This window comes from Citrus sinensis, chromosome 5 (genome assembly GCF_022201045.2).
Source record: "Citrus sinensis cultivar Valencia sweet orange chromosome 5, DVS_A1.0, whole genome shotgun sequence".
In the NCBI taxonomy this organism is placed as follows: Eukaryota; Viridiplantae; Streptophyta; class Magnoliopsida; order Sapindales; family Rutaceae; genus Citrus; species Citrus sinensis.
In genome coordinates, this window is record NC_068560.1 from 27,105,583 (window position 1) to 27,131,542 (window position 25,960).

Sequence of the window (25,960 nt, forward strand, 5' to 3'; positions counted from 1 at the left end):
TATTGTAGTTTACTTAAGCTGCAAAACGCAAGACCAGCTTGCCGTTTCATTTATCTTGATTTGCTTCACAACACAACAAGAAGTCCACGTGCTTGGGGGTTGTATTGAAAGTATATGTTCCTATGGGCCTAATGGACATGTGTTTTGCAGTCTCTTTCCCATATCATGGATGCATCAATGGAAGACCTGGCTCGTTGCCCCGGCATTGTAGAGCGCAAGGTATTCTGTTCATCTCCAAAGAGAGACATGTCGTTTGATGGAATTTTGTCCTTATATTCTGTGATGCACTTCTGTATACTATTATTTGAGTGATTGCTAATAAATTTATGACAATTTTTGGTGTCGAAAATAAAGGGTTCCGTATTATTAAACCTACTTTTTCATTATGTTCCTGGATCAGGTTAAATGCTTGTATGACACTTTTCACGAACCATTTAAGCCTGTAGTTTCCCGTCATCCTCCTATTCCAGAAACTCCTTCCCTGAAGGATGTCGAACCTTCCTCCGTGAATGAAGTAACAGAAGTGGAGAAAGACACAGATGAACGTAAACAAACGTAGGAAGAAAAAACCGGAATTAACTGTTAAGTCAGCCCTATCTGCCGCATTTGCCAATTATGCTGATAAGATGGGTGAGAAGAAAAACAGTTCATCTCAGGTAGGGAAAGCTAGTGCTTCGAATTCAGTTGCTGAAAATAACGATTCTGGTAAACAGGACAGCTAAATGATCATAAGTGATCATTCTCTTTCCTCCAGAAATTCACGATAACCTTAGAAGCAAGAAACTGAAACGAGAATTCCTGAGAATAGATCAAGCATCCTTGCGAAAGAAGCAATGGCAGCAGAACTAACACACTCATTGACAATGCATATTTACAGGCTTCTCTGCCCTCCGCATTTAGATGATGTTGGAGGAGGTAGGCAGGAAATTCTTTACCTAATTCTGTGCACCTAGTAAGATTCTTTACCTTTAGGGTTGGGAAACTCTGCACACCAGACCTTAATTTATGTGTATGTATAAATTTTTGTAGTGTTAGCCATTACAATATCAATGGATTCTCTGAAGCTGCACAGTTGAACCCATTGTCTGAATCATGGTTAAGATTTGTGTGAATTAGAATTTGCCACATCATAGTAATCAATCACAAGTTTTTCCAGAAGGAATTTACAACATTACAGTTGGACCTTCTTCTGATAAGGCCTATCTTTACAGAAAGCTTCACATAATTGCATTTTGATTCTGTTCTTATCCTGAATATGAATGAAAGTGATGGGCTAGCTACAGCATTGAAATTTGCTGGAATCTTGATAACTTACTGCTATAACCATATAATCTTTCTAGTACAATAGACGTTTGTAATTTTCTTTTTCTTTCACGTTCTCCAGTATTTTCTAAAGTCATTTTGTCTTCCTGGTGGATATACTGTCTGCATGCGAAAAAAAGTTATTCTCAGTGCAAATTTTTCGAAAAAGGAAACATGCAAGTGCTGGTTAACATAATACATGACAAGATTCTTTTCTGAAGATTCGTTCTGTCAAAGTTTTAGCCAATAAGATAGTGATGATCCAATTGGACTGACAGTTGCCTCTTTGTTCTCGTTTTTTATATGCAGATCGTGAACGATAGTTGATTCTGAATTTTGGGTCCCAAGTAGACTGGAACTAGAAAATTACTTTTCTTCCTATTCACTCATGGAGTTCTGTATTAGGTTTTTCGGGAGACGTGGCTTTTCAGCCATAGTTGCGATGAAATAGAGTGAAAAGTAACTAATAAGTGATTGTGATTTTGTAAGCAAACATAAAACATCAAGACTACAAATATTTACCAAACATATCTTAACTGTTGTACTTTTAAAATTAAGCTCTGGTGAAATATGACAATTATTAACAAGCTCCACTATTTAGTTTTTCTTATATACTTGTACGATCAAGTTATTACTAAATTAACAAAACGTTTCTACAGAGAAACTGAAAAGAAATAACTAAAGCCATCAATTTTATTCTTCATTGTGACATTTTGGAGGATGCCTTTCTGTGAGTTCCAATTGCATGAATTGAAATAGTAACGGGGCATAATTTCCAGATGCCACAGAGTTTCTAATGCCTAGGACTAGGTGTTTGATGCTGAAATCTGTAGGAACCAAAGGAAATTGCACCCGCAGCATTGTTCTTCACTAGAGGGATCAATGATTACACCACATGTGTCATTAGCGGCCGATAAGCTGCTTCTGGTTGCACACACACGGCTGCAATTGCAGCTATCTACATAATCATTTCAACAAGAAAAAAAATAAGATTAATTTGATCAGATTGGATTTTTCTATTAACAAAAATGGTTAAAGCAATAGGGAATTAAGCTGACCTGAATCAAATCCTTCTTTGAGTACTGGCCTTGTAGTGATGGATCAACCATTTCCACTACTTTTTCTCTGCTAGTTAATCTTGGAAGAGCCTGCAAAATTTATCGGATTGGAACAAAAAAATTCTTCAGAATTTTTAAATTGAATTTCATTTTTACATAAATTATTCCAATGTATTTTGGCTTCTAATACTACCCATGAGACGAGAACATGTTCTCCAGGAGGCCAGTTAAAAGCTCCAAAAGAACCACACCATAACTATACACATCTGATCATTTTGTAGTAGGCTTCCCTGTAGAAGCAGCATTTACATTAACCAAAGTTTCTCAACATCAGAAGTGATCAAAAAGAGTATTTTCATGTGATTTCTGCGCACTTAAATTAGGAACCGTAAGTAACTGTTGTGCGTCAATTTAATTTTAAAAGAATAATAGTTAATGTGTTTGATATCCATTTTGGAACAATGTGGATTCAAAGTCAATTAGATCACGTCTAATGTATGTTGACTCTGACGTTACAAACTTTACTATACAACGTGTTCCTAAAATATAAAAAAACATTTTGTAACACAAAATGTAGTAAAATGTAACGTTGAAGCCGATTTAACAACTTGCATATTGTTTGGGGGAAAATAGAAAATGTAGCAAAACGCCACGTGTCGATGAACGGAATAACTCCAGTATAATCCGAGGTATTTGGCATAATTCGAGGTACCCTGTTTAAGTCCGGCATAATTTGAGGTATCCCACATAACTTGAAAGTAACTTGAGGTACCCCGCATAACTCCAGTATAATTCGAGATACCCCGCATAACTCGAGAGTAACTCGGGGTACCCCACATAGCTCGAGGTACCCCGTATGACTTGAGGTACCCAACAGATCAGATTCAGAAAAAAAAACCTCTGAAAAAGTTTGCCATGAGAAATGTCCTCATCGCTTGAAGGATAATATTTAATTTTGTCAGAATTAAATATCAGAACATCGTACTGAAAAGTAGAGACAGCCGCCTGCCACCTCTGCCAAAAGTGAAGGACACTGTCCTAAGGACAGTGTTCCTCAGCCGTCTTACCAGACAACCACTGCTGAGGTACCCTGGACTACTCTCCAGCGTGCGTCACATACCCAAAATGATAAGATACGCCGCGAATGCTTTCTTGATTTCCAAGCATGCACACAACAGCCCAAAAATCACAAAAAAGGTGAAGGGAAGCAAAAGGGCCAAAAAGGGACAACCAATAGCCATAAAAATACGCCACGTGGCAGCTGAGGTACCCTATATATAAAGGTGTCCAGGTTTTATTCTCCATGATATATTCATTCACTCATGAACACTCACACTCCACAAAATAAACTTTTTTCAACCTTAAACATTGATTTACAGAGGTCTGGCAAGCTCTCTTTATCATAAAAAAGCTTGAGTTGCTAACTTGAGCATCGAAGTGTGAACGCCAATGTACCTCGGCTTCACCTCAGTAGCGGCTCTTCCCCTAGGCAATTTAGGCAGTTGCCTGGGCCCCACAACATAAAAAGGCCTAAAATTTTTTTTTTCCAAAATTATAGGTATTAAGTTTTTAATTTATATATTATTATTATTTTATAATATTTTTTCATAAATAAATAATCAAATCCCTACAAAATCTCTTGTTAACATTAGGATTAACATTTTTTATCCAATTTATTCCTATAAAATCTCTAAATAACATTATTTCATTTAAAACTCTATAAAAGCCAAATAATTGTTAACTTATTATTATCCATTACAATTGTTGAGTGATGATGTTTTAAAAGCTTATTGTGTTAATCTTGAAAATACTTTAAAACATGATACGCTTTCTGATATAGATGGTTTAGATTTGTTTTCAGAGTTAATAATTTAAAAAAAGTTTTTCAAAGTGAAAAAAATACCCCACTTGATGTAGTTAATTATTTGGAAAAAAATGATTCTTTTCCAAATGCATATGTTGCTTATAGAATATTATTAATGATACTAATAGCAGTTGCTTCTGCAGAAAAAAAAGTTTTTTAAAATTGAAATTGATAAAAACTTATTTAAGATCAACTATGTCGCAAGAAAGATTAAATTGATTAGCTATGTTATCTATTGAGAAAAATATACAAGCGAAATTAAAGAAATGATTTTAAAGACATGAATTTTTAAATACATGAATTTTTATTAATAAATTTTTTTAAAAAGTCTTATTGAAACAATTCGCCTAAGGCCCTAAAATTGGTTGAGCCGCCCCCGACCTCTAACCTCTATTTCACTGTTTTGCGGGCGTGAAGCTCATTTCGAAAGACTTTTTTTTTTGTTCAAACCTTTCACCATTGTTACCACTTCTCTCTTCCCTTTTCACCTCCACCGAACTTCAGAAAAATCGCACATAACAAACCAGTGAGGTACCCCATTTTCCCTAAAAATACAAATTCATTGTTTTAAATAGATTTACCTTTTTCTACCCCAAAATTTGTCTAAAACACATATTATGCAGATTAAGGTATTTAATAAGAAAATGATAGTTAAGTCTAATGGGGTGTGCGCTTGCTAATGACAGACAACATATTTATTGGAATTTTAAATGCTAAACTGATAATGCAAGTACGAAACTCAAGTGCACATGATAGATGATGGAGAGCATTCACTCTGCAGAAACTGATAATAAACTCAAGATTACACATTTTATTTTTGATTGAAATACACTTTTTAATATTTGTTTAACCCATCCAGAACATATATTTAAAATTTTAATTCTTGGACACAACTTTCAATACCTAATCGAATAAAGAGAGTTTATAAATTACAAATTTATAAAATACAATGAAAAATGTTTAAAAAAATTAAAATATAAATCTGAGGTTTTACAATTAAGATATAAAAAAAAGGGTCCAGCTACCTTGCAATAGTTGCAAGGTGCCACTAATTTTTGTCTTATGTGACGTTAAATTTTATTTAACCCCTTATTTTCTTTCTTATTTACATTTTATTTGTAAGTTTATATACTTTAGTTAGTGACCTTTTAAAATGTAATTTTATTTTATTTAATATTATTTTTTTACATTTATTTATAAGTTTATATGCTTTCGCTAGTAACTTTCTAAAATGTAATTTTATTTTATTTAACACTATTTATCTTTTTAAAAAAGAATAAATATAATAATAAGCCTATGATTAAATAATATTAAAGTAAATAAAATAAATAATATTTTAAATAAAATAAATAATATTAAAAATGATATTATTTTGAAGACTATTGATTTTTTAATTTTATTCAGTTTTTTAAAGAATAAATATAATAATAAGCCTATGACTAAATAATATTAAATAAAATAAAAATAAATAATATTAAAAAGGATATCTATTTTTAAGGCTCACTACTGATTATTTTATTTTATTTAATATTATTTATTTTTTAAAATAATAAATATAATAATAAGCCTATGATTAAATAATATTAAATAAAATAAAAATATTAAAAATAATTATTATTTTTAAGGCTCCCTATTGATTATTTTATTTTATTTAATATTATTTAGTTTTTAGAAAGAATAAAGATAATAATAAGCATATGACTAAATAATATTAAATAAAATAGACTAAATAATATTTATTTTTAATAAAATAAACAATATTAAAAATTTATTCTTTTAAATAAAATATATAATATTAAAAATAAAATTTATTTTTAATACTCACTACTAATTAAACAATATAAATTGTAAACAATCCGGACTTATGTGCTAAAACTTTTAAATTTTTAACTTGTTTGTACTTTTAATAAATATCAGAGAGTGTAATGTTAATATTTAAATGGACAAATTTCTACCATTGAAACTACCGTTTTACTAAATCCAATGGTAAAGGACTGAAATCAAGAAAAGACAAAATTTAATGGTACCTTGTAATTGTTGTAAGATTGCTGAGTCCTCAAAAAAATTGTGCGCACAAAAAGTGTGCCAAATCAAAATTATTCAAAATAGATGTTAATCTCACGCCTCACGCCTCACAAATAAGCCGTTTGCTGTAATCACTTGCTGAGCAATCATCTCCAAAAATGGAACAACTGAAATTCAAATGGGTAATTTAATAGTTTTGGGTTCGGCCTTTTAATTATTCTCTCCAGATTTTTTTTCTCTGAAATAATGTTAAAACAATTTTAATTTTTTTTTTTTTTGGTATAATTTCACCAAAGGTCCAGATTGCTCAAGAGCTAATATCATCTCCAGGTTTTGTCTTTTTCCTCTTGATTGGCTTTCATCATTGGTTTCTCATGTGAGCTAGCTAGCTTTTGACATTACTTTACTTTGTTCTTTGTTTATTGTAAATTTAATCACGGTTTCTACATTATAATTTACGGTCTTTGTCTTACTTTTATTAAAAATTATGGTATAATAATAATAATAATAATAATAAGAATGGCTTGTTTGCATAATTGTCTTCGATATTGACTGTAATTACAAGATCTTTTGTGACATATTTCTTATTGTGATTGTTTAATTAGTCTCGATTGCAATTTTTACAAGATTTAATGAATGTTAAAATTTAAGTGACAATTAAAATTTGTACACCAAGTGCTTGAGAATATTTTTAATTTTTTTTTTCCAAGATGCAGTTTTTGATAAAGAATAAAATAAATGATTAAGAGTGTTTCGATACAATTTTTCAAATCAGCGCATATGATAATTTAAAAGTAATTGATTTCCCAAGAGTAAAAGTATGATACTTCATCTCGAAGCAACTTATGTTGTTAGCTAATATTATGAGTCAGTGTAACGATTTACCACACAAATAAAAAAAGTTGTTAAGTATTACATATAAATATACATGTTGTAATTTCTTCTCAAAGCAGCAATGCACATAAAGTGTTAACAAAATAAAATAAAAAAATTTGTTGAGTATTGCACACTAATAATTCTCATGATGAAATTAGAATAGGTTGATTGGCCTAAATACTATGTAGTATTTACTTTCAAAAGACCTATGGCATTAGATTCACTTGCTAAGGTGTTGGAGAAGTGTTGATGCAATATTCTGTCATGCCCGCGGATTCAACTTTGCTAAGATTTTGGTTATGCCTTCAGGTTCAAGCATTGTTGCCGATTATGTGAGCATGGCTTTAGATTCCATTTGAGGAAATGTAATTGTTCCTTTTAAAGCGATGTAATTGGTGACGGGAGAGGATTGGAATCTCGAATGATTTATGGTTTCGGAAAAAAAGAAATTTTCTTTCTTTTAACTTGCAACAAAATGTATGTAAATTTTTATGATATTAGCAATATTTAATAACAGAATAGTTGAAATATTTTTAAATTGCATTGTAGTTTCTAAAAATATTTAATGGATAAATGATTTTATTATCGTAAGGGTACTACAAAAAATGAGGGCTGTTGGTAATTGAAAAGAACAAATTAATTATTTTAAAATTAATAATAATACTACCTAATTTTTTTTACATAAATGAAGCTCAAAAAAATTAATCAGCATAAAACGTCACAAGCTATTGATAAACATCTATCAAAGATTTGTGACAGAAATATAATGTTATTATGTAAACATAAAATTTATTTGCCATGTCAAATGCCATGTTTGCAAAATATGATGGCGTGTCATCTGCCACGTCAGATTCTACGTAAATAAAGAATTGTAATACAATTCCTTGACAGAAATATTTTGTCACTATATTCTTACAAGAACTTTTTTGACAGAAGATAATTATATCAGTAACATGATTTGTGACAAAATTATTCTGTCAAAAAAACAAACCCAATTTTGTAGTGGTTTCCAATAAATACTTACAAGGTAAAAAAATTTACGTGATTCGACATATTAATAAATATGCCTACATCCACGAGTAGTGATACGGATAATCCACTATGTAATGAAAAAATATACAAACAATAAGTTCTTAGATGCAAATAAAATGAATAGAAATACTCAAAACCAATCAACCCCCAGCAGTTTAGCTTCACAAGAGCTCTTTCTATCTTGTGCTTTCCCTCATTCACTCTCTTTACAAATACAAGGCTCACAAAAAAACAAAACAAGAAAAACCAAACATGAATCCAATACCTAATTACAAGTTACTGAAAATATATTTAATAGATTACAAAAGCATGCGCCTATCCCCCAATTCCTGCTCTGCTATGCCATTTACGCAATTCCTTTTTGGCTGAAAAATATTTCTTTCCCCAACAAAACAAATCAATCAGTTAGACGGAGATATCTAATGGTTTGATGATATATATATATACATATATATATATATATATATATATATCGATAGTTGGACATGCATCAGCAAATTAATGAAGACGAGTAGAGAGCAAATGAGAAGGAAAGCATATAATAATTACTAACCAGAGGCACCACTAGTATATATTAATTCCTGCTGAATCCTCTCCTCTGTTCACTGTTGGATTAAGCGTTCCATCTCATGCAGTCTCACGTCTGTACGTTTTCGATCCGCTCCTAACTAATTTGTTGTTAATTAATTGGCCGAAAATGGAAAATTTTGTTTAATTTCAGTGCAGAAAGCAGAGGAATTGACGACACACTTACAATAATTAATTTCTATATTGGATTAAAAAAATAACAACTAATTAATTTTTTAGTAAAATAGTGTGAGCATGCGTGCAGGAGATCTAGGAAGAAATTACCCGTTGCGGTGGCCGTGGGTGATTGTAACCGCAGCCGCGCGCTTTGAGAATTCTTCAAGGAATGTAGATGTCGGGAATGTGGCGTATCATAGGCCAATCCACTCCTGTCTTCTTTCTGAAACGGTCTGCTAAACTAGGACAACCATAAATCGTCAAACTCTGGAGCGTTGTCTTCTGAAGAAGGTGATCGGGCACTGATTTTAATTCACGGCAACTCTGAATTGACAAGGAAGAAAGACGTGGCATGATTATGATTTCTCCCTTCATTGCAGTCCCGCAATCCCACTCTTCCAGTTCTAGCATATTAAGAAATTTGAGCTGTTTCAATTTGGGAAAGGCAATAACTGAGGAGCCATCCGTATCACTTTCTACTCCCAGAAATTCATTACCCACTCTTTTCACACTTTCCATTCCTAAAATATGAAGAGATTCAAGGGATGGCAATTTTCCCAAAGGAGGCAAATGCTCGCAATTTCTGCACTCGAAGAGATGTAAAACCCTTAAATTGGTTAATGACATGACCCAATTTTTGGGAGCAACATTCCTCCTGCCTCTGTATTCATGTATGTGTAATTCCTTTAAATTAGGAGGTGGTCCCAAGGATTCAAGAAGCCGTTCATCTTCATCCTCCTCATTCTCCCTCCTCCCAGCTTGTTCTTCATCCCCATCTCTTAAATTATCAAAATCAAGGTCCAAATCAAACAGATTTTTCTTTTTCCCAAGTTCAGCCCTTCTAGCCTCCCCCTCATCTGACACACCACCCAGCCCATCTATACTACATTGTCGAAGGAGGTTAAGCTTTTTAAGAGACCCAAGGCTACATGCTCTGTCATATCCTCCGCACACAACAAACTTCGTCACCCTCCGAAGCCTGATTAATTCCCCAATCCCTACCGACAGGTATCTTAAAGAATCAGTGTAATCATTGTCTAAATACATCAGCTTTCTTAACTTCCCAATCCCTTGAGGCAATTCTCTAAGATGACTGCAACTACTAACATTTAAACGTTCTAAATTATACAACTCACACAATGTCTCAGGTAATTTTTCTATCTTCTCTTGATCGGTCAAACTAAGGTATTTCAAATGTAATAATTTTTCTATATTTGTTGGAACTTCTTTGGATGTAATCAAAACCCCAGTGATCCGTCTCTAATGTGTTGAGATGTGAGATGTAATCCCTTGCTGAAGCATATAAGAAATGTGAGATGGGCTTTTGCGGATGTTGTTTGTGACTACTTGCTTGGGCAGAACTCATGTGCTCTTTATCTAAGGTTTGAACTTCTAAACAAAGTCATACTTGTCATTCTGTTTAAACATGATGAAAATATTTTAGTGCTATATATTTCACATCCAATAGTTAAACTACCAATGAAGATAACCTGCTATGTAGTCTGTCGGTTTCAGCTAGTATTATGAATCGGCAAAGTTTTAGGTATTGGTTAATTGTTGAAGTAAAATAATCGACAATCCTTACAAATTGATCGTTTTGCTAAGCTGAAATCCAGTTTAGATCGTACTTATATGCTTAAAAGATTGATATTTAGGTGGCGTTTGTTTTTTAACTTAATGACTTAAAGTGACTTAACTTAGTTAATTAAGTTAATTATAGGTGTTTGTTTTTATAACTTAATGAGACTTTTTAGATAATTTTGACTTAATAAAATAAGCTAATTTTTTTAGCTTTTTACTTAATGGAGAAATCTGAATTAAGTCAATTACTTGCTAATGTAAAAAATATCCCTATTTTATAATTTATTTTTCATGTATATCCCAAAAACTCACCCATAGATATTTACCCCACATAAAAATATCCATATTTTTTCTTTCTTATATTATATACGATAAAATTTGAAATTTATGGTATTTTATATATTAAAATTTTAAAATAATTATGTATTCACTTGAATATAGTTTTACTTATAAATGTTAAAATATTGTGGTATTTAATATATTATTTATTTGACATTCAAATTTAATAAGGATACAAATGTAAACGTACCTATTTTTAGTTTTTTAAGTTGAAAAAAACAAACAACTTAATACTTATTTTCTGAGATTCAGACGAAAAAACAAACATATTATTCAGATTCAGACATTCAGACCTATTCAGAATTCAGACTAATTTAGGATACGAGATTAAGGATACATTGTCTTTCCTTTTTTGGGGGGGGGGGGGGTTGGTTCAGGAGGATGTAGTTAAGCCTTTACTCGAAGTTACTAAGACAGCACTGCTTCATGATTGTACCCTGTTATGTGCTTGGAGGTAAATTCTTTATTTTTTAATTTCCCTTTTGTTTAGTAAGTAGAATAAGATTATATCTAAGATATTGTTTTTCAATTAGGACTTCAACACTGCTGTCATTGTTTGATACTGTTTACTTCTTTTTTATGATGGCAATGTAGTAAGATTGTTTACATACTTTATAAATCTTCTGTTCAACAATGTGCTATTGTAGTTTCTTTGCCCTTTGGGATTTGATGTTGTATACGAAGTTGGAGTATTTTTTTCAACTGACATGATTATGCTAAAAATTAAGAAACACGTTTATTGGGGTTGACCAGGCTAAATATATATATATATTTTTTTTTGGTGACCAAATTTTCAAAATTGTTTGTTTGTAGCTTGGAGGAATGTGGTCGCTACTTAGAGACTATAAAAGTCTATGAGAACAAGCCAGCAGACCTTATCCAAGGCCAAATGGATACTGACTATTTATCGCGGGTATCTTAACTTCTGAGGTTTCTGGCACTGAATAAATTTATGTTTCCATTGGCAAAAATCGGATCTTCAAGGACAAATAGCTAGTGCGTTACTAATTCGTAGCTTTTTGGAGTGATTAATCTTAGATTCTGCTTCTTTTAATGTAGCTAACCCATGCACTGACATCTGTTCGGAGTGTCAACAAGACTGATGTTGTCACCCTAGGGTCTACATTTGGGGTTATGCTTCCTTGCTTTATTCACAAGTCTATGTGCTGGGGTTTGTATATGTTCCTGTGGGCCCAACGGACATCTGTTTTTGCAGTCTCTTTCGCATATCATGGATGCATCAATGGAAGACCTGGCTCGTTGCCCTGGCATAGGAGAGCGCAAGGTATTCTGTTAGTCTCCAAAGAGAGACATGTCATTTGATGGAATTTTGTCCTATTGTGTGATACACTTCTGTATGCTATCATTTGAGTGATTGCAAATAAATTTATGGCAATTTTTAGTGTCTTTATTTAAAGGGTTCTATGTTTTGCATATTATTAAACCTACTTTTTCATTTTGTTCCTCAATCAGGTTAAACGCTTGTATGACACTTTTCACGAGCCATTTAAGCGTGTAGTTTCCAGTCACCCTCCTATTCCAGAAACTCCTTCCCAGAAGGATGTTGAACGTTCCTCTGTGAATGAAGTTACAGACGTGGAGAAAGACACAGAAGACATAAACAAACGTAGGAAGAAAGAACCTGAATTAACTGTGAAGTCAGCCCTATCTACTGCATTTGCCAAGTATGCCGATAAAATTGGCAAGAAGAAAAACAGTTCATCTCAGGTAGGGGAAACAAGTGTTTCCGATTCAGGCGCAAAAAATAGCAATTCCGGTAAACGGGACAGCTAAGTGATCATCTTCTTTCCTCCAAAAATTCAAAATAACCTTAAAAGCAAGTAACTAAAAGGAGAATTGCTGAGAATGTATCATGCAGACTTGTGAAAGAGGCATGGCAGCTGTTGTGAAAATTTTAATATACTCGCAAGCGCACGAATCTAGAAATAAAATAGTGGTAACGAGGTCGATCCCACAGGGATTGTTATAAATTAAAAAGTCTAATTTAAATCTAAAATTAATATTAATTCTAACCTAGTTGACCAAATTGAGTTTCTAAGAGAAATTAAACTAATTAAACTAAGAAAACAATTAAAGTAAATGAGAATTCAATAAGATAAAAATTACCAAGGTTTCAGAATCCACCACTATTCAACTAGTAATTATCTAATTATTAATTAACCCCCAATTTTAGAGTGACAACTCGAAATCAATCTATGTCATCTCATAGATATAACAATTAAGCCCAAGTAATTAAATCTAATGTAGGTTCTTTTTCTGTTTGATAATATGACATCTAAGAATCTCATGTAAACATATTGAATAACAAAGAGTCAAAGTTTCCTAAGCACTCTATGTAAACAATTCAATGAAAGACATAGAATCAAAGATAATCATGTATAAACTTTATAAATCCAAGCATAGATTTAATCGAATATTAATTCTAACAATCAATAATGCATGACAGAATTGATGAAAAGATTTTATTAACATCTAATTAATCATGTGAAATAAAAACCATAATCATCAAATAACATATATAGGGAATTAATTAAATAAAAAAATAATTATTTCATTGAATAGGGTTTCATCCTTAACCTCAGTATAAGAAATTTAGCTAGACATACTTGAATTGGGAGCAACAAAATAATTCAAATCAGCCATGAAGCCGAACTGCTGCACTCGTCCTTTTCTCCCCTCTTCTGCCCTGCCTTCCCCCCCCCCCCCCCGGCGGCTCTCTCTTGCCTTTATATAATGTTACTGACTTTCTTAATCCTTATTGGATTCTAATTGCATTAACTTATCATAAGTCACAGCCATCCACCGACTTACAAAGCCCACTCACCAAGGCCTTTTTAAATTATTTCCTTATTAAACTTTGAAAGCTAGCCACACGTTTGACCACAAAAGCAAAAGGCCAATTAATGATTTCTTCTTTTAATGCCCAGCACATGCATTCCAAATTGCCAAATCTTTGCTTTCCAAATGCATGCCCACCGTTCATCCTTTGAAGGGATTGACTTCCAATTTTGGTCTTCTTGACTTCCATTAATTCTTGGCTGTATTTTTGTCTTCCAATTTAATCTTTATTCCTTCTCAATTTAAACTTTTTTTCATGCCCTTTTTATCAACAATCTCCAATTAATTCTCTATTCAATAAAACAATTCAATTAATTAAAAATAACAAATAAAATTAACTAGCAAATATACAATAAAGGGTAAAATATATATATAAATTATGCTCATCAGCAGCAGAACTAACACATTCATTAACAATGCATATCTACAGACTTCTCCGTCCTCCCTGTTTAGATGATGTTGATGGATGCAGGCAGGAAATTCTTTAACGAATTCTGTGCACCTAGTAAGATTTTGTACTTTGTAGGGTTGAGAAAAGCTGCACGGCAAAAGTGCTAAACCTTAATTTATATGTATGTATAAATTTTTATAGATTTAGCTATTACAATATCAATGGATTCTCTGAAGCTGCACAGTTTTACCCATTGTTTGAATCATGGTGAAGATCTGTTGAATTAGAATTTGCCACATCATGGTAACAATCACAAGTTTTTCCAGAATGAATTGACAGCATTACAGCTGGACCTTCTTCTGATGAACCCTATCTTTCCAGAAAGCTTCACATGATATGCATTTTGATTCTGTTCTTATCCTGGATATGAATGAAAGTGATGGGCTGGCTACAGCATTGAAATTTGCTGGAATCGCGATAACTTACTGCTATAACCATATAATCTTTCTAGTACAACATACGTTTGTAATGTTCTACTCTTTTTTTCTTTTTCCTCTTTTCTTTTAACATTTTCTTTTTCATTTTCGCATTTTGGACTTGCATGTTTCTTTCACTTTCTCCAGCATTTTCTAGTGTCATTGTCTTTTCCTGGTGTATATACTGTCTGCATGCGGGAAAAAGAAAAAGAAGTTATTTTCACTGCAAATTTCACAAAAAAAAGAAACATACAAGTGCTTGTTAACATAATATACGACAAGATTCTTTTCTGAGGATTCGTTCTGTCAAAGTTTGAGCCAATAAGATAGTGATGATCCAATAGGACTGACAGCTGCCTCTTTGTTTTCCTTTTCGTATGCAGATCGTGAACAATATTTGATTCTGAATTTTGGGTCCCAAATAGACAAGAACTCGAAAGTTACTTTGCTTCGAATGCACTGGTGGAATTCTGTATTAGGTTTTTCAGTAATATTAACGGTTCATTCAGGTAATTAGGATTGAGACGTGGCTTTTGAGCCATAGTTGCCATGAACTAGAATGAAAAGATGACGACAAAGTGATTGTGAATTTTTAAGCAAACATAAAACATCAAAACAAAAAATATTTACCAAACATATTTTAACTGTTTAATAGTCTGTGGGTAATTATTTACTTTGTTTTGGCCGAAAATTTTGCTATCTAACAACTAACAACTGAATTTGACTCATATTTATGCAAATTTTATAGTCCCACCATTTGCCATTTTTATGTTATGATTTTTGTAGGTTTGTTATTTTTAAATCATGATCCATGTGGGACTAAAATTTTAATTTCACCTTCTGTTATAAGATTTGTTAACGAAAATTAAATAATTCAATAAACTCATAGAAAGCAGAAAAGATATACGTGGTTCGGCATATTACTTAATATGCCTACATCCACATTGGTGATACTGATCATCCACTATGTGATAAAAAAGTGTACAAAGTTAACAATGGCCTCTCAAATGCAAAATAAAACAAAAAGAAACCGACCTCAACCCTCAAAATCAATCAACCCCCAGTAGTTTAACCTCACAATAGCTCTCTTAGACTTGTGCTTTCCCTTGTTCATTCTCTTTAGAAATACAAGACTCACCAACTTAAAAAAAGAGAGAGAGAGAGAGAGAATCCAATAGCTAATTACAAGTTACTGAAAATATATATATAAAACAGATTAAAAAAGCACGCGCCGCGCCCGTCCCCCAATTCCTGCTTTGCAACGCTGAAAAATATCATTTCCCCCAACAAAACAAATGAATCAGTTAGACAAATATATCTAACACAAATATATCTAATTATAATGGACATTGTTAAATTAATGAAGAAGAGTAGAGAGAGAGCAAACGAGAAGGAAAGCGTATACAAATTATAATTACTAACCAGAGTTATTAGCACCATTACATATATATATCCCTGCTGAATCCCCTCCTCTGTTCACCATTCGTTTCTAAAATGGATTAAAAAAATAACTACTAATTAATTTTAATTAAAATAGAGTGAGACACGCAATGCATGCAGGAGATCTAGAAATAAATTACCCGTCGCGGTGGCCCTGGGTGATTGTAATTGACTAATTGCAGCTGCGCTCTTTTAGAAAATGGAGATTTTGGGAATGTGGCGTATCATAGGCCAGTCCTCTCCTGTCTCCTTTCTGCAACGTTCTTCTAAAATAGGACTTTCCGAAATCTCCAATTTCTGGAGCGTTGTTTTCTGAAGAAGGTGATCGGGCAGTGCTTTTAATTTAGGGCAATCATCAATTGACAAGGAAGAAAGACGTGGCATGATTATGATTTCTCCCTTTATTGCAGTCCCGAAATCCAACTCTTCCAGTTCTTCCATAATACGAAATTTGAGCTGTTTCAATTTGGGAAAGGCAATAACTGAGGAGCCATCCGTATCACTTTCTACTCCCAAAAATTCATTACCCACTCTTTTCACGCTTTTCATTACTTCAATTTCAAGATATTCAAGGGATGGCAATTTTCCCAAAGGAGGCAAATGCTCGCAATTTCTCCACCCGTAGACAACTAAAGCCCTTAAATTGGTTAACGACATGAACCAATTTATGGGGATAACATTCCTCCTCCCTCTGTAACCACCACCTATCCGTAATTTCTTTAAATTAGGAGGTGGTCCCAAGGCTTCAAGAAGCCGTTCATCTTCATCCTCCTCATTCTCCCTCCTCCCAGCTTGTTCTTCATCTCCATCGCTTACATAATTAAAATAAAGTCCCAACTCAACGAGATTTTTCTTTTTCTCAAGTTCAGCCCTTCTAGCCTCCCCCGCATCTGACACACCACCCAGCCCATATATCCTGCAGTCTTGAAGGAGATTAAGCTTTTTAAGAGACCCAAGGCTACATGCTCTGCCATACCCTCCGCCCACATCAAACTGTCTCACCCTCCGAAGACTGATTAATTCCCCAATCCCTACTGGCAAGTATCTTAAAAACCAAGTGTCATCATTGTCTAAATACATCAGCTTTCTTAACTTCCCAATCCCTTGAGGTAATTCTCTAAGATTAAAACAACCACTAACATTTAAACGTTCTAAATTATACAACTCACACAATGTCTCGGGTAATTTTTGTATCCACTCTTGATGGGCCAAACTAAGGTATTTCAAATGTATCAATTTTTCTATATTTTTTGGAATTTCGTTGATGTGATTCACACATGACCACATATCACTCGCATTTAATTCTAATGCCCTTAAACAAGTTAATTTACCAAATAATTGAGGTAGGACTTCGCTAGACCATGAATATTCATCACCCTCAACCAAGAGGCTACGCAATCGTCTCATTCTCTTAACATTATTCCAAATGGCTATCGGGACTGAAGTCCCCTCGTCTATAGTTAACCTTAAATGAAGAACTTTTTTCTGCTCAAAGGAACTCATAATTGACTCTTCACCACCAGGAATTTCCACTGTTAAACATTCATTCCTGCATATAAATTGGGCAAGGTCGTGCACTAAATCGTGCATTTTGCACTTATAGACTTTACCATCACCATCTCTTTCGAACTCTTGAAAAAATGAACTACTAGCTAAAATGTTGAAATACTCTTCACCTTTGTCCTCCATCTCTTTGTTTCCTTTCTCATTAAGGTAACCTTGAGCCATCCATAGTTCAATTAACTTATACTTCCGTATTTCAAGGTCTTTCGGAAAAACAGCACAATATGAGAAACAATGTTTTACCTTAGAGGGCAATTCATTGTAACTCAACAACAGAGGGGCCAATAGACCTCTCTCAACCACTTCGTGATCCCATATCTCACTCTTTAAAATATTTTGCCATTCTTCTTCAGTGTTTTTAGACCTTAAAAGGCTACCAATGGTCTTTACAGCTAGAGGTAAGCCCTTGCATTTTCCTACAATTTCTCGACCAATTTTTTTTAAATTCTCACATCCCTCCATGGACTTGCCGAAAAATGCTAATGACTCAAACACCGACCAACATTCCATTTCAGACAATACATTGACAGAGATAACGTCGGTTGATCCCATAATACAGGCAACAGTTTCTTTACGTGTGGTAATTAAAATTTTACTTCCATGGAGACAATTCTTTAGACAGTAGTAGAATGGTTCCCATTTACAGTAATCTTCATTCCACACGTCGTCCAAGACAAGAAGAAATTTCTCCCCCTCAACACATTCTTGAATATGTTGCATGAGAGATTGAAACTCACCAAAGTTAGAGGCAGAACCTGTTAGAGCCTCAATGATTGCTCTAGCGATTCTAAACTCATCAAACGGCTCTGACACACAGACCCATATTCTTTTCTTAAAATTTTTTTTAACATCATCGTTGTTGTAGGCAAATTGAGCAAGAGTAGTTTTGCCTATGCCCCCCATCCCAACCAGTGAGATGATACGGGGGCCTTTTCGCTCTTCACTACTCTCACATAACAACCTATTAACGAGTTCGTTCTTCTCTTTTTCTCTACCAAATATCTCGGACTCATCAATTGAGGAGATACTTGGCACTCGTTGATCCGCTCTCTCATTACTCTTAATGACATTCACAGCAAAACCAAACATGTCTCTCTGTTTGGCAATATCATCAAGAGTTTCGTTGATTTCTTTTATCTTCAGAGCAATGTCACGACGTAAGACAAGTGGTTTGCGGGCAAAGCAAGAGGCAGCAGGAAAGAGGGAGCATACCTTCTTCTTAGGAACGAGAGCATCATTCAGGTGATCATCCACTCCGTCGATCTGCAGTTTGAGCCTTGCAGTGTTCCACTCGCCCAACACATCTTCCATGTCGTAACATGCGTCTCTGAGTTGATCGAGCCAGAGTCTGACAGTTTCCTCTTTTACTTGCCTTTTCTCTGCATCATGGAGCACAGCTTGAACGGCTCGGAGACTGCTGGTCAGCTTCTTCACTTCCTTTCCGACACCCGTTACTAGCCTCACTTGTTCCTTCGCCTCTTCAACAGCCACTGAAATCAGCTGCTCCAAGAGAGGGGAAATGATCGCATCAACCATGGTGAAAAAGAAAAAAGAGAGAGAGAAGAAATTGATGGTGAGTTGTTGCAAAAGTAATTAATGCTGCGAGAAATGAAGGAGATGATAATGCGGTGAAAATGTTGCCGTATTCTTTCAATTCTTATGGTGCTGCAAGAAAAATTCCAATTTAGAAATATTTCATTTCATCAGAAGTTATTGTTATTATCTTTCTTTTCTTTTTATTTGACCTGGTATATGAAACTGACAAAATTGTCATATAATATATTATCTCTCTTTTCAATAATTGAACAAGTTGTTATATAATATACATTATCGTGTGAGCAGATACATTGAGATTTGGAAGCATTGGCTCACAATCACCCATGAACTTGATACTTTTTAGATTGCTAGATCTGAAATATTCATGCATTATTCGCATAGAATATTCGTGAACTGTTTTCAATAATTGAACAAGTTGTTATATAATAATATACGGGTATAACAACTTGTCTCTTTTCAATAATTGAACAAGTTGCTATACAATTTACGGGTAGCAGTTCATGACGTGCAAATAATTTATTAGGAGTGCGCCATGTGTAAAAATTTAATGATTTAATAACCATCTCTTTTTTTTTTTACTTTTTTCTTTTTTTCTTTTTAAATGAAGAGAAAAAGTAACACGCTTTATGACGATCACTGCAGATGACATAATAGATGTAAGTATTTAGTGGCAATTAATTAACAGTGTTATCAAGTAATTGTTTTGGATTCGAATTCAGAGGCTCAGCGGCTCTGCCCTGTCTTTACTAGGTAATTCCCCTGCTTACAAAATATTGTGTTCATAATCTCAATAAATACAGAGATGCAGTCACTTTATGGATGATGATTGGTTGAGAGTCGGTTTAGATTTGAATAAATCTTCGTCAAGATGAAGAATTATTGAAAAGTCAAATAGTATTTTCAAATTGATTGAAAAAGAAAAGTGAACCACATGCATTGCTTTTGTTTTTTCATAATCGGCACCAAAACTGCAGGCATTTGACAATCCTGCACTAAATGAAGAAAAATGGAAAAGTTAGTAAAATTTATCAAATTGACAGAGATGAAGATTGACAAATTGCAGAGGGATTAGGTGGAATAGTGCAAGCTTGAAGCCTATAAATTGAAGCCATTTCTTCATTCTAAAGCATCCCAAAAAAATTAAGTTTATTAGTTTTTAAGTTTTTGAGAGTTTTGATAGTGTGAGCAATTGGAGAGTGTGTGTGAGAGTACTGGGTGTATTTGAGTTATGGGAAAATAATATTTCTTTACTCAAATTTGTACTCAAATAATTATTAATAATACAATTATTTTTCTCTTGTTTTCGTAGATGTAGGTTTAATTACCGAACCACGCAAATTTTGTGTCCATTATTTTTTTATAATTATTTGGTGCGCTTGATTCCGCATTCTGCGCACAACATCTTTAAGTGCAGAAGTAAGAGGAATTGACGCACTTATGACCATTACAGTATGCAGAACATGTCAAAAAATACTTATTTTTGTAGCGAAATTAACATGTACTTATCAAATAACTATTTAGATAAATATATAAAATAGTAATGGTTGAAGTAACTAGATATCTAATTCGTAGATTCAAGATATCGATTAAAAATATTTGCATATTCCTGACAATAACTAATATATAAAATCCTGATTCCGAATGTTTCCACTTCTTAGTTAGATTACCAAAAGGTATTGTAACAGATAAAACCAAACCAACCCAGATGGCCAGATCCTGACATCAAATTGATTTGATCTCTGCTAAATTGAATGGGACCTGCAGCAGCTGCTACCACGCGAAGGACCACCAAATTCTGTAACATTAGTTATATCCTAATAATCAGCAACTATTGAAAGATGCGGATAAAAAAAACACTATATTAATATAAATGTCAAAAATGAAAAAAAAAAGTACAAATATATACCTTGTTTATATTTCATTTATCACGAGAGACAAAAATCAACTCCTCAAGTGTCAAGACCAACATTCAATTTAATGCATAAACTTGTGCCTATGGCCTGCATAAAATGGTTTAACAATTACTACTTTTATGTCTCCTCATTGGATTACAAATATAAACCAAACAATGAAAAACCAAGCAAGAAAGAGGGGGAAAAAAAAGATTACCACCAATTGTTTGTCAGTTGGTAATTAGAATTCCTCATGCAAAAACTTGTTGTGAAAATTTTAATGTACTCGCAAGCGCACGAATCTAGAGATAGAATAGTGGTAACGAGGTTGATCCCACAGGGACTGTTATAAATTGAAAAGTCTAATTTAAATCTAAAATTAATATTAATTCTAACCTAGTTGATCAAATTGAGTTTTAAGAGAAATTAAACTAATTAAACTAAGAAAACAATTAAAGCAAATGAGAAATCAATAAGACAAATTACCAAGGTTTCAGAATCCACCACTATTCAACTAGTAATTATCTAATTATTAATTAATCCCCAATTTTAGAGTGACAACTCGAAATCAATCTGTGTCATCTCATGGATAAAACAATTAAGCCCAAGTAATTAAATCTAATGTAGGTTCTTTTTCTGCTTAATAATATGACATCTAAGAATCTCATGTAAACACATTGAATAACAAAGAGTCAAAGTTTCCTAAGCACTCCATGTAAACAATTTAATGAAAGATATAAAATCAAAGATAATCATGTATAAACTTTATAGATCCAAGCATAGAATTAATCGAATATTAGTCCTAACAATCAATAATGCATGACAGAATTGATGAAAAGATTTTATTAACATCCAATTAATCATGTGAAATAAAAATCATAATCATCAAAGAACATATATAGAGAATTAATTAAATAAAAAGATAATTATTTTATTGAATAGGGTTTCATCCTTAACCTCAGTATAAGAAAATTAATTAAACATACTTGAATTGGGAGTAACACAAGAAATAAAATCAGTCATGGAAGCCGAAATATTGCTACTGCCGATTGCTCTCTTCCAGCCCTTGCGTCTGTACTCCCTTCTGGCGGCTCCCCTTCTCCAAAAGCCAAAAGCTTACTTTTATAATCTTTGAAATGGACCCCACCTCTTAAATCCTAAAGCCAAAAGGCTTACTTCGGCCTTTGGCCGAAGTGGTGGGCTGCTGCCCTCACAAGCATTGTGAGGGCAGCGGTTCTAGCCCCCACAAAAGCATTGTGGGGGCTAAATGTTCTTTATATCCTTCTCCCTTACGAAATGCAAGTAGAGTATGGACATCCTCTCCTGTGAGGGGTTATTTGTATTGGGCATGTACTTCATAGAATTCATTGTAATAATATAAGTCTCAATCATGTATATCTGACTGTAAATATCAGTGTAATATCTCTGCTACAATAAGCAGTTGTTGTAAATATCTGTATAATGCAGTAATCTGATGATTAATCAGTTCAAAAAAAAAAAAAGCCAAAAGGCTTGCCCTTTTATTTGCTTTAGCTCTCACACGTGATCACCAATTAAGGTTGCACTAGGATTCCTTTTTTCCAATTGTAAAAGCCAAGTGTGGGCCCCTTTAAGTTGCTTTCCATGCATTACAATGCTATGCACGTGTAACTTAACTAAGCTAAAGCCAATGTTATGTTTAAATTCTTCTTCATGTGCTAGATCAATTAATTTACTAGCTTCGGTTTCCTCGGCTTCACTTCCACATGCATGTATGTCTAATTGCTTCTTAAATCAATTAATTAATGCTTCCAAAATTGAGCTCCCTTATATCCTTTTTTATTCATAATCTCCAATTACTCCCCTATTCAATAAAATAATTTAATTAATTAAAAATAACAAATAAAAATAACTAGTAATTATATAATTAAGGGTAAAATATGTATATAAATTATGCTCATCAGCCATCCTCTGACATAGTTAACACCCAGGTAGATGTTGGGAATGTGCGATATCTTACGCCAATCCACTCCTTTCCCCACTCTGTATCGTCTTTGGAAATTGAAACAGTTAAATATCACCTGTCTATGCAGTGCTTTTAATTTCTGGCAATTACTAATTTTCAAGAAAGAAGAGCGTGGCATGATTGTACTCCCGTAATCCCACTCTTTCAGTACATCCATAGTCCATCGAGTCAATTCTGAGGTCTTTCATTCTGGGACAGGCAATAAGATTAACAGAGGAGCCAATGCCATTATCACTTTCGGTAATCATTTTCTGCTTCCAAAAATTGATTACCCACTCTTTTCACTCTGTCAAGATTGTAAACAATAAGGCTCTCAAGGGACGGCAATTTTAAAAGAGAAGAATTGTAAATAAGTTAAAGCTTGCAAAATACAAAGCAGTCTAAAGCATCCACTCACATACAGTCTATTTTAGCATTGGCATGTTTTTGTAGAAAAAAGAAAAATCACAAAAAAGGATCATTAATTTGACTAGGCCTTACTTTGAAGTTAATTAAAATGCATGAAAATTGTTGTTGGTAAAAGTATTGTTGTAATTATGATTTAAAAAAAGAAAAAGAAAAAGAGGTGGTGCTGTAATTTTATAATATATTTGGCTTGTACCCTTTGCTACTGTGATTTGAATACACGGGAAGAAATTAATTGAGTATGAATCACATTGTTTGATCTTGAATGATTCTAGAAAGATTTTCATTATTTCTGGCATTTCCATGGGTGTAGCCGATGAGTTAGGGCAAGGGTCTATTTCTGGATGTGCACGAATTTTTTTCTGAATTTAAATATAAATTGATGTGATGATCTGGCTGCTTATGCTTGCTTCACTTTGAGACTAACATAAAAATTACTGAGCATCATTTTTCAAAAATATAAAATTACTCTCACTGAACAGTTTTTTTTAAAAAAGAGTCGTTACAATTTATACACGGATATTATAATACAAAAATATTTAGAAAATAACTAGGGTAAAAGCTCGTTTCATCTCTATATTTTAAAGTTGGCGCTCATTTTATCTTTATATTTTAAAAATGCCTCAAAATATCCATACCTTTAAACTATTGACATCTCTGCTGTTACTTTTTGTTTATTTTGACTTACTTTTACAATATTATCCTCTTACAATAATGTTTCTTTTTATGAAATTAATAAAAAGGAAAGAAATTAAATTATCAATTTAACCCAAAAATAAAGTGAAAACAAAAAGAATATATATTAACTTTTGTGAAAGCTTACATGTGTCCAAAAATAAATTTATTATGAAAATAATTAAATTACCTTTTTTTTGGACATTAGTAAAAAAAATATTAATATATTAACTTCTCAGCAATGTGTTCCAAAAAAAAAAGTAACATATATTAATTTTTTTCTATTTTATTTTTTGAGATTAAATTGATAATTATTTTTTTACGAATGTTTAAAAAAATTATTGTAAGTAGGTAATATTGTAAAAAAAAAGCCAAAAGCAACAAAAAGCAAGAGGAAAGATGGTAATAATTTAACATCGGGGATGATTTAAGATATTTTTTTAAAAAATAGAGATTAAACGAATACTAATCTCAAAATATAAGGACTATACAAATATTTAATTATAAATAAATAGTTATTTTAGCCTCCATATTTCTTGAAGATGAAATGAAAGCAACAACATGACAAAATTTCCCCACCGTACTTATACTACATGCGTGTATGTCCAATTTTAGGGGCCGCCTCTACGTCCTACAATTATTAAACCCCTCTTTCAAGTATGATAAAGACATTAAAGATCACCAAAATCTGCCCTATGGGTTTATTAATTAATTTCCATTTTTAATGTTACCTAACTACTAGACTTAAATTATTAAGTAATTAAACACCTTATACGTATCATGTAAAGCCAACATGCGTCTACATATACAAACACATACCTTGTCCCACCCATCCGCCTCAAATTTTAATTTAATTTTGATATCCTATATCATATCCATTGATATTATTATCATCTCTATATTAAACGAGCTAATTATTTTACATTTGGAATAAATAAAAAAATACAAGCTTGTACTCCATGTTACTCTCAATTTGAATACTAAGAATAATTTGTATATGTATCAAGTTGTCTGATCTTGTCTTCTTTTTTAATTATTTAAAGTTTAAACACAGGACATTGATATAATATTTCTGGCATTTCTCGGAAGCAGTAGAATAGCTAGGGCAACCGTCTAATTTGTTAATTTGCACTAATGCTTTTTTTTAATTAAAAAATTAAATGTTGATGTGGGTGCTTATTTTATTAGTAGCTTCCATTTTAGTTACGACATACAAATAATTGAGTGTCAATGAGTTATTTGACAGCGCTGTAAATTCTTAATCATAATTTAAAGTTGATTTTTGAAGACTATTGACTTGATTAGGATTGATAGAATAGAACCACAATTCTAATTTCCTATACCAACTTTAATATTATAATCATGTTTTTTTTTCTAATTTCTTACCAACACATCTTTATTTATTTATTTTTAGAAGTACCAATACATCTTTAGGACATTGATTCTGTTAAAAAAAAAAAAGTAATTGATTTTCCTCGTGTTACTATGAACTTTGTTGTAAGATGAGAACGACACAACGTTTACTTACATTACCGAACGACAATGCGGTTTCTGTTGAAGAAATAAAATGCCATCGATTAGTCCAACGAGGTAAAATACTACTCAAGTCCGAATTGGCTAAATGCATACAAGTCCCCACAATGTTAGTAAATATTATTAAATCCCCTCCTTCACAACCTGCGTTTAAATCCCCTCCTTCACAACCTGCGTTCCCCAACTCTAACCCATTCCTAGGGGTGGGCAAAATACCCGACCCGACCCGACCCGACACGATCCGACCCGAAAAAATTCGGGTTCGGGTCGGTTCGGGTTGTTATTGAAACCCGAACAGGTGAAAAATTACAAACCCGATCGGGTTGTGATCGGGTCGAGTAAA

At 33.0% G+C, this 25,960-nt stretch overlaps 3 protein-coding genes and 2 long non-coding RNA genes across 5 annotated transcripts in view; 3 read left to right on the forward strand and 2 right to left on the reverse strand.

Annotated features, from left to right (window-relative positions):
- Window positions 1-371, forward strand: part of LOC102623615 (DNA excision repair protein ERCC-1) — a 37,779-nt gene extending 37,408 nt beyond the window's left edge. The window contains exon 9 of the mRNA XM_052442056.1: window positions 220-371. Within this exon, the coding sequence (XP_052298016.1) occupies window positions 220-312 (93 nt within the window). The 3' untranslated portion in view covers window positions 313-371. The remainder of the gene's footprint in view (window positions 1-219) is intronic.
- LOC107174541 (disease resistance protein RGA2-like) overlaps window positions 1-19,383 on the reverse strand; it is a 51,734-nt gene extending 32,351 nt beyond the window's left edge. The window contains exons 1-3 of the mRNA XM_052442051.1: window positions 16,128-19,383; window positions 15,970-16,036; window positions 15,583-15,811 (exon numbers count right to left, since the gene is read on the reverse strand). Of these exons, the coding sequence (XP_052298011.1) occupies window positions 16,180-19,086 (2,907 nt within the window). The 5' untranslated portion in view covers window positions 19,087-19,383 and the 3' untranslated portion in view covers window positions 15,583-15,811; window positions 15,970-16,036; window positions 16,128-16,179. The remainder of the gene's footprint in view (window positions 1-15,582; window positions 15,812-15,969; window positions 16,037-16,127) is intronic.
- On the forward strand, window positions 6,330-7,655 carry LOC102613345 (uncharacterized). The gene is made up of 3 exons (XR_370107.4): window positions 6,330-6,431; window positions 6,546-6,579; window positions 7,435-7,655. It is a non-coding gene; the product is annotated as an uncharacterized LOC102613345 (long non-coding RNA).
- Window positions 10,041-12,717, forward strand: LOC127902389 (DNA excision repair protein ERCC-1-like). The gene is made up of 7 exons (XM_052441298.1): window positions 10,041-10,075; window positions 10,182-10,425; window positions 11,199-11,275; window positions 11,635-11,734; window positions 11,881-11,952; window positions 12,038-12,106; window positions 12,295-12,717. Exons 1-7 carry the CDS (start codon window positions 10,041-10,043, stop codon window positions 12,613-12,615), a joined length of 918 nt encoding a protein of 305 aa, XP_052297258.1. The 3' UTR covers window positions 12,616-12,717.
- A 1,275-nt stretch (window positions 19,384-20,658) lies between the features above and the next one.
- On the reverse strand, window positions 20,659-22,082 carry LOC127902581 (uncharacterized). Its single transcript, XR_008054996.1, has 3 exons — window positions 21,986-22,082; window positions 21,014-21,107; window positions 20,659-20,902 (listed from the first exon to the last, which is right to left on the reverse strand). It is a non-coding gene; the product is annotated as an uncharacterized LOC127902581 (long non-coding RNA).
- Window positions 22,083-25,960: the final 3,878 nt, after the last annotated feature.

What these genes read in the sequence shown, in the direction of transcription:
- LOC127902389 (XM_052441298.1), top strand. Translation starts at nt 10,041, where the DNA reads ATGTCTCAGGTAATTTTTCTATCTTCTCTTGATCG. An exon ending in GTCGGTTTCAGCTAGTATTA is followed by an intron (nt 10,426 to 11,198) that starts TGAATCGGCAAA and finishes GGGTTGGTTCAG; the next exon opens with GAGGATGTAGTTAAGCCTTT. An exon ending in CTGGCATAGGAGAGCGCAAG is followed by an intron (nt 12,107 to 12,294) that starts GTATTCTGTTAG and finishes TTCCTCAATCAG; the next exon opens with GTTAAACGCTTGTATGACAC.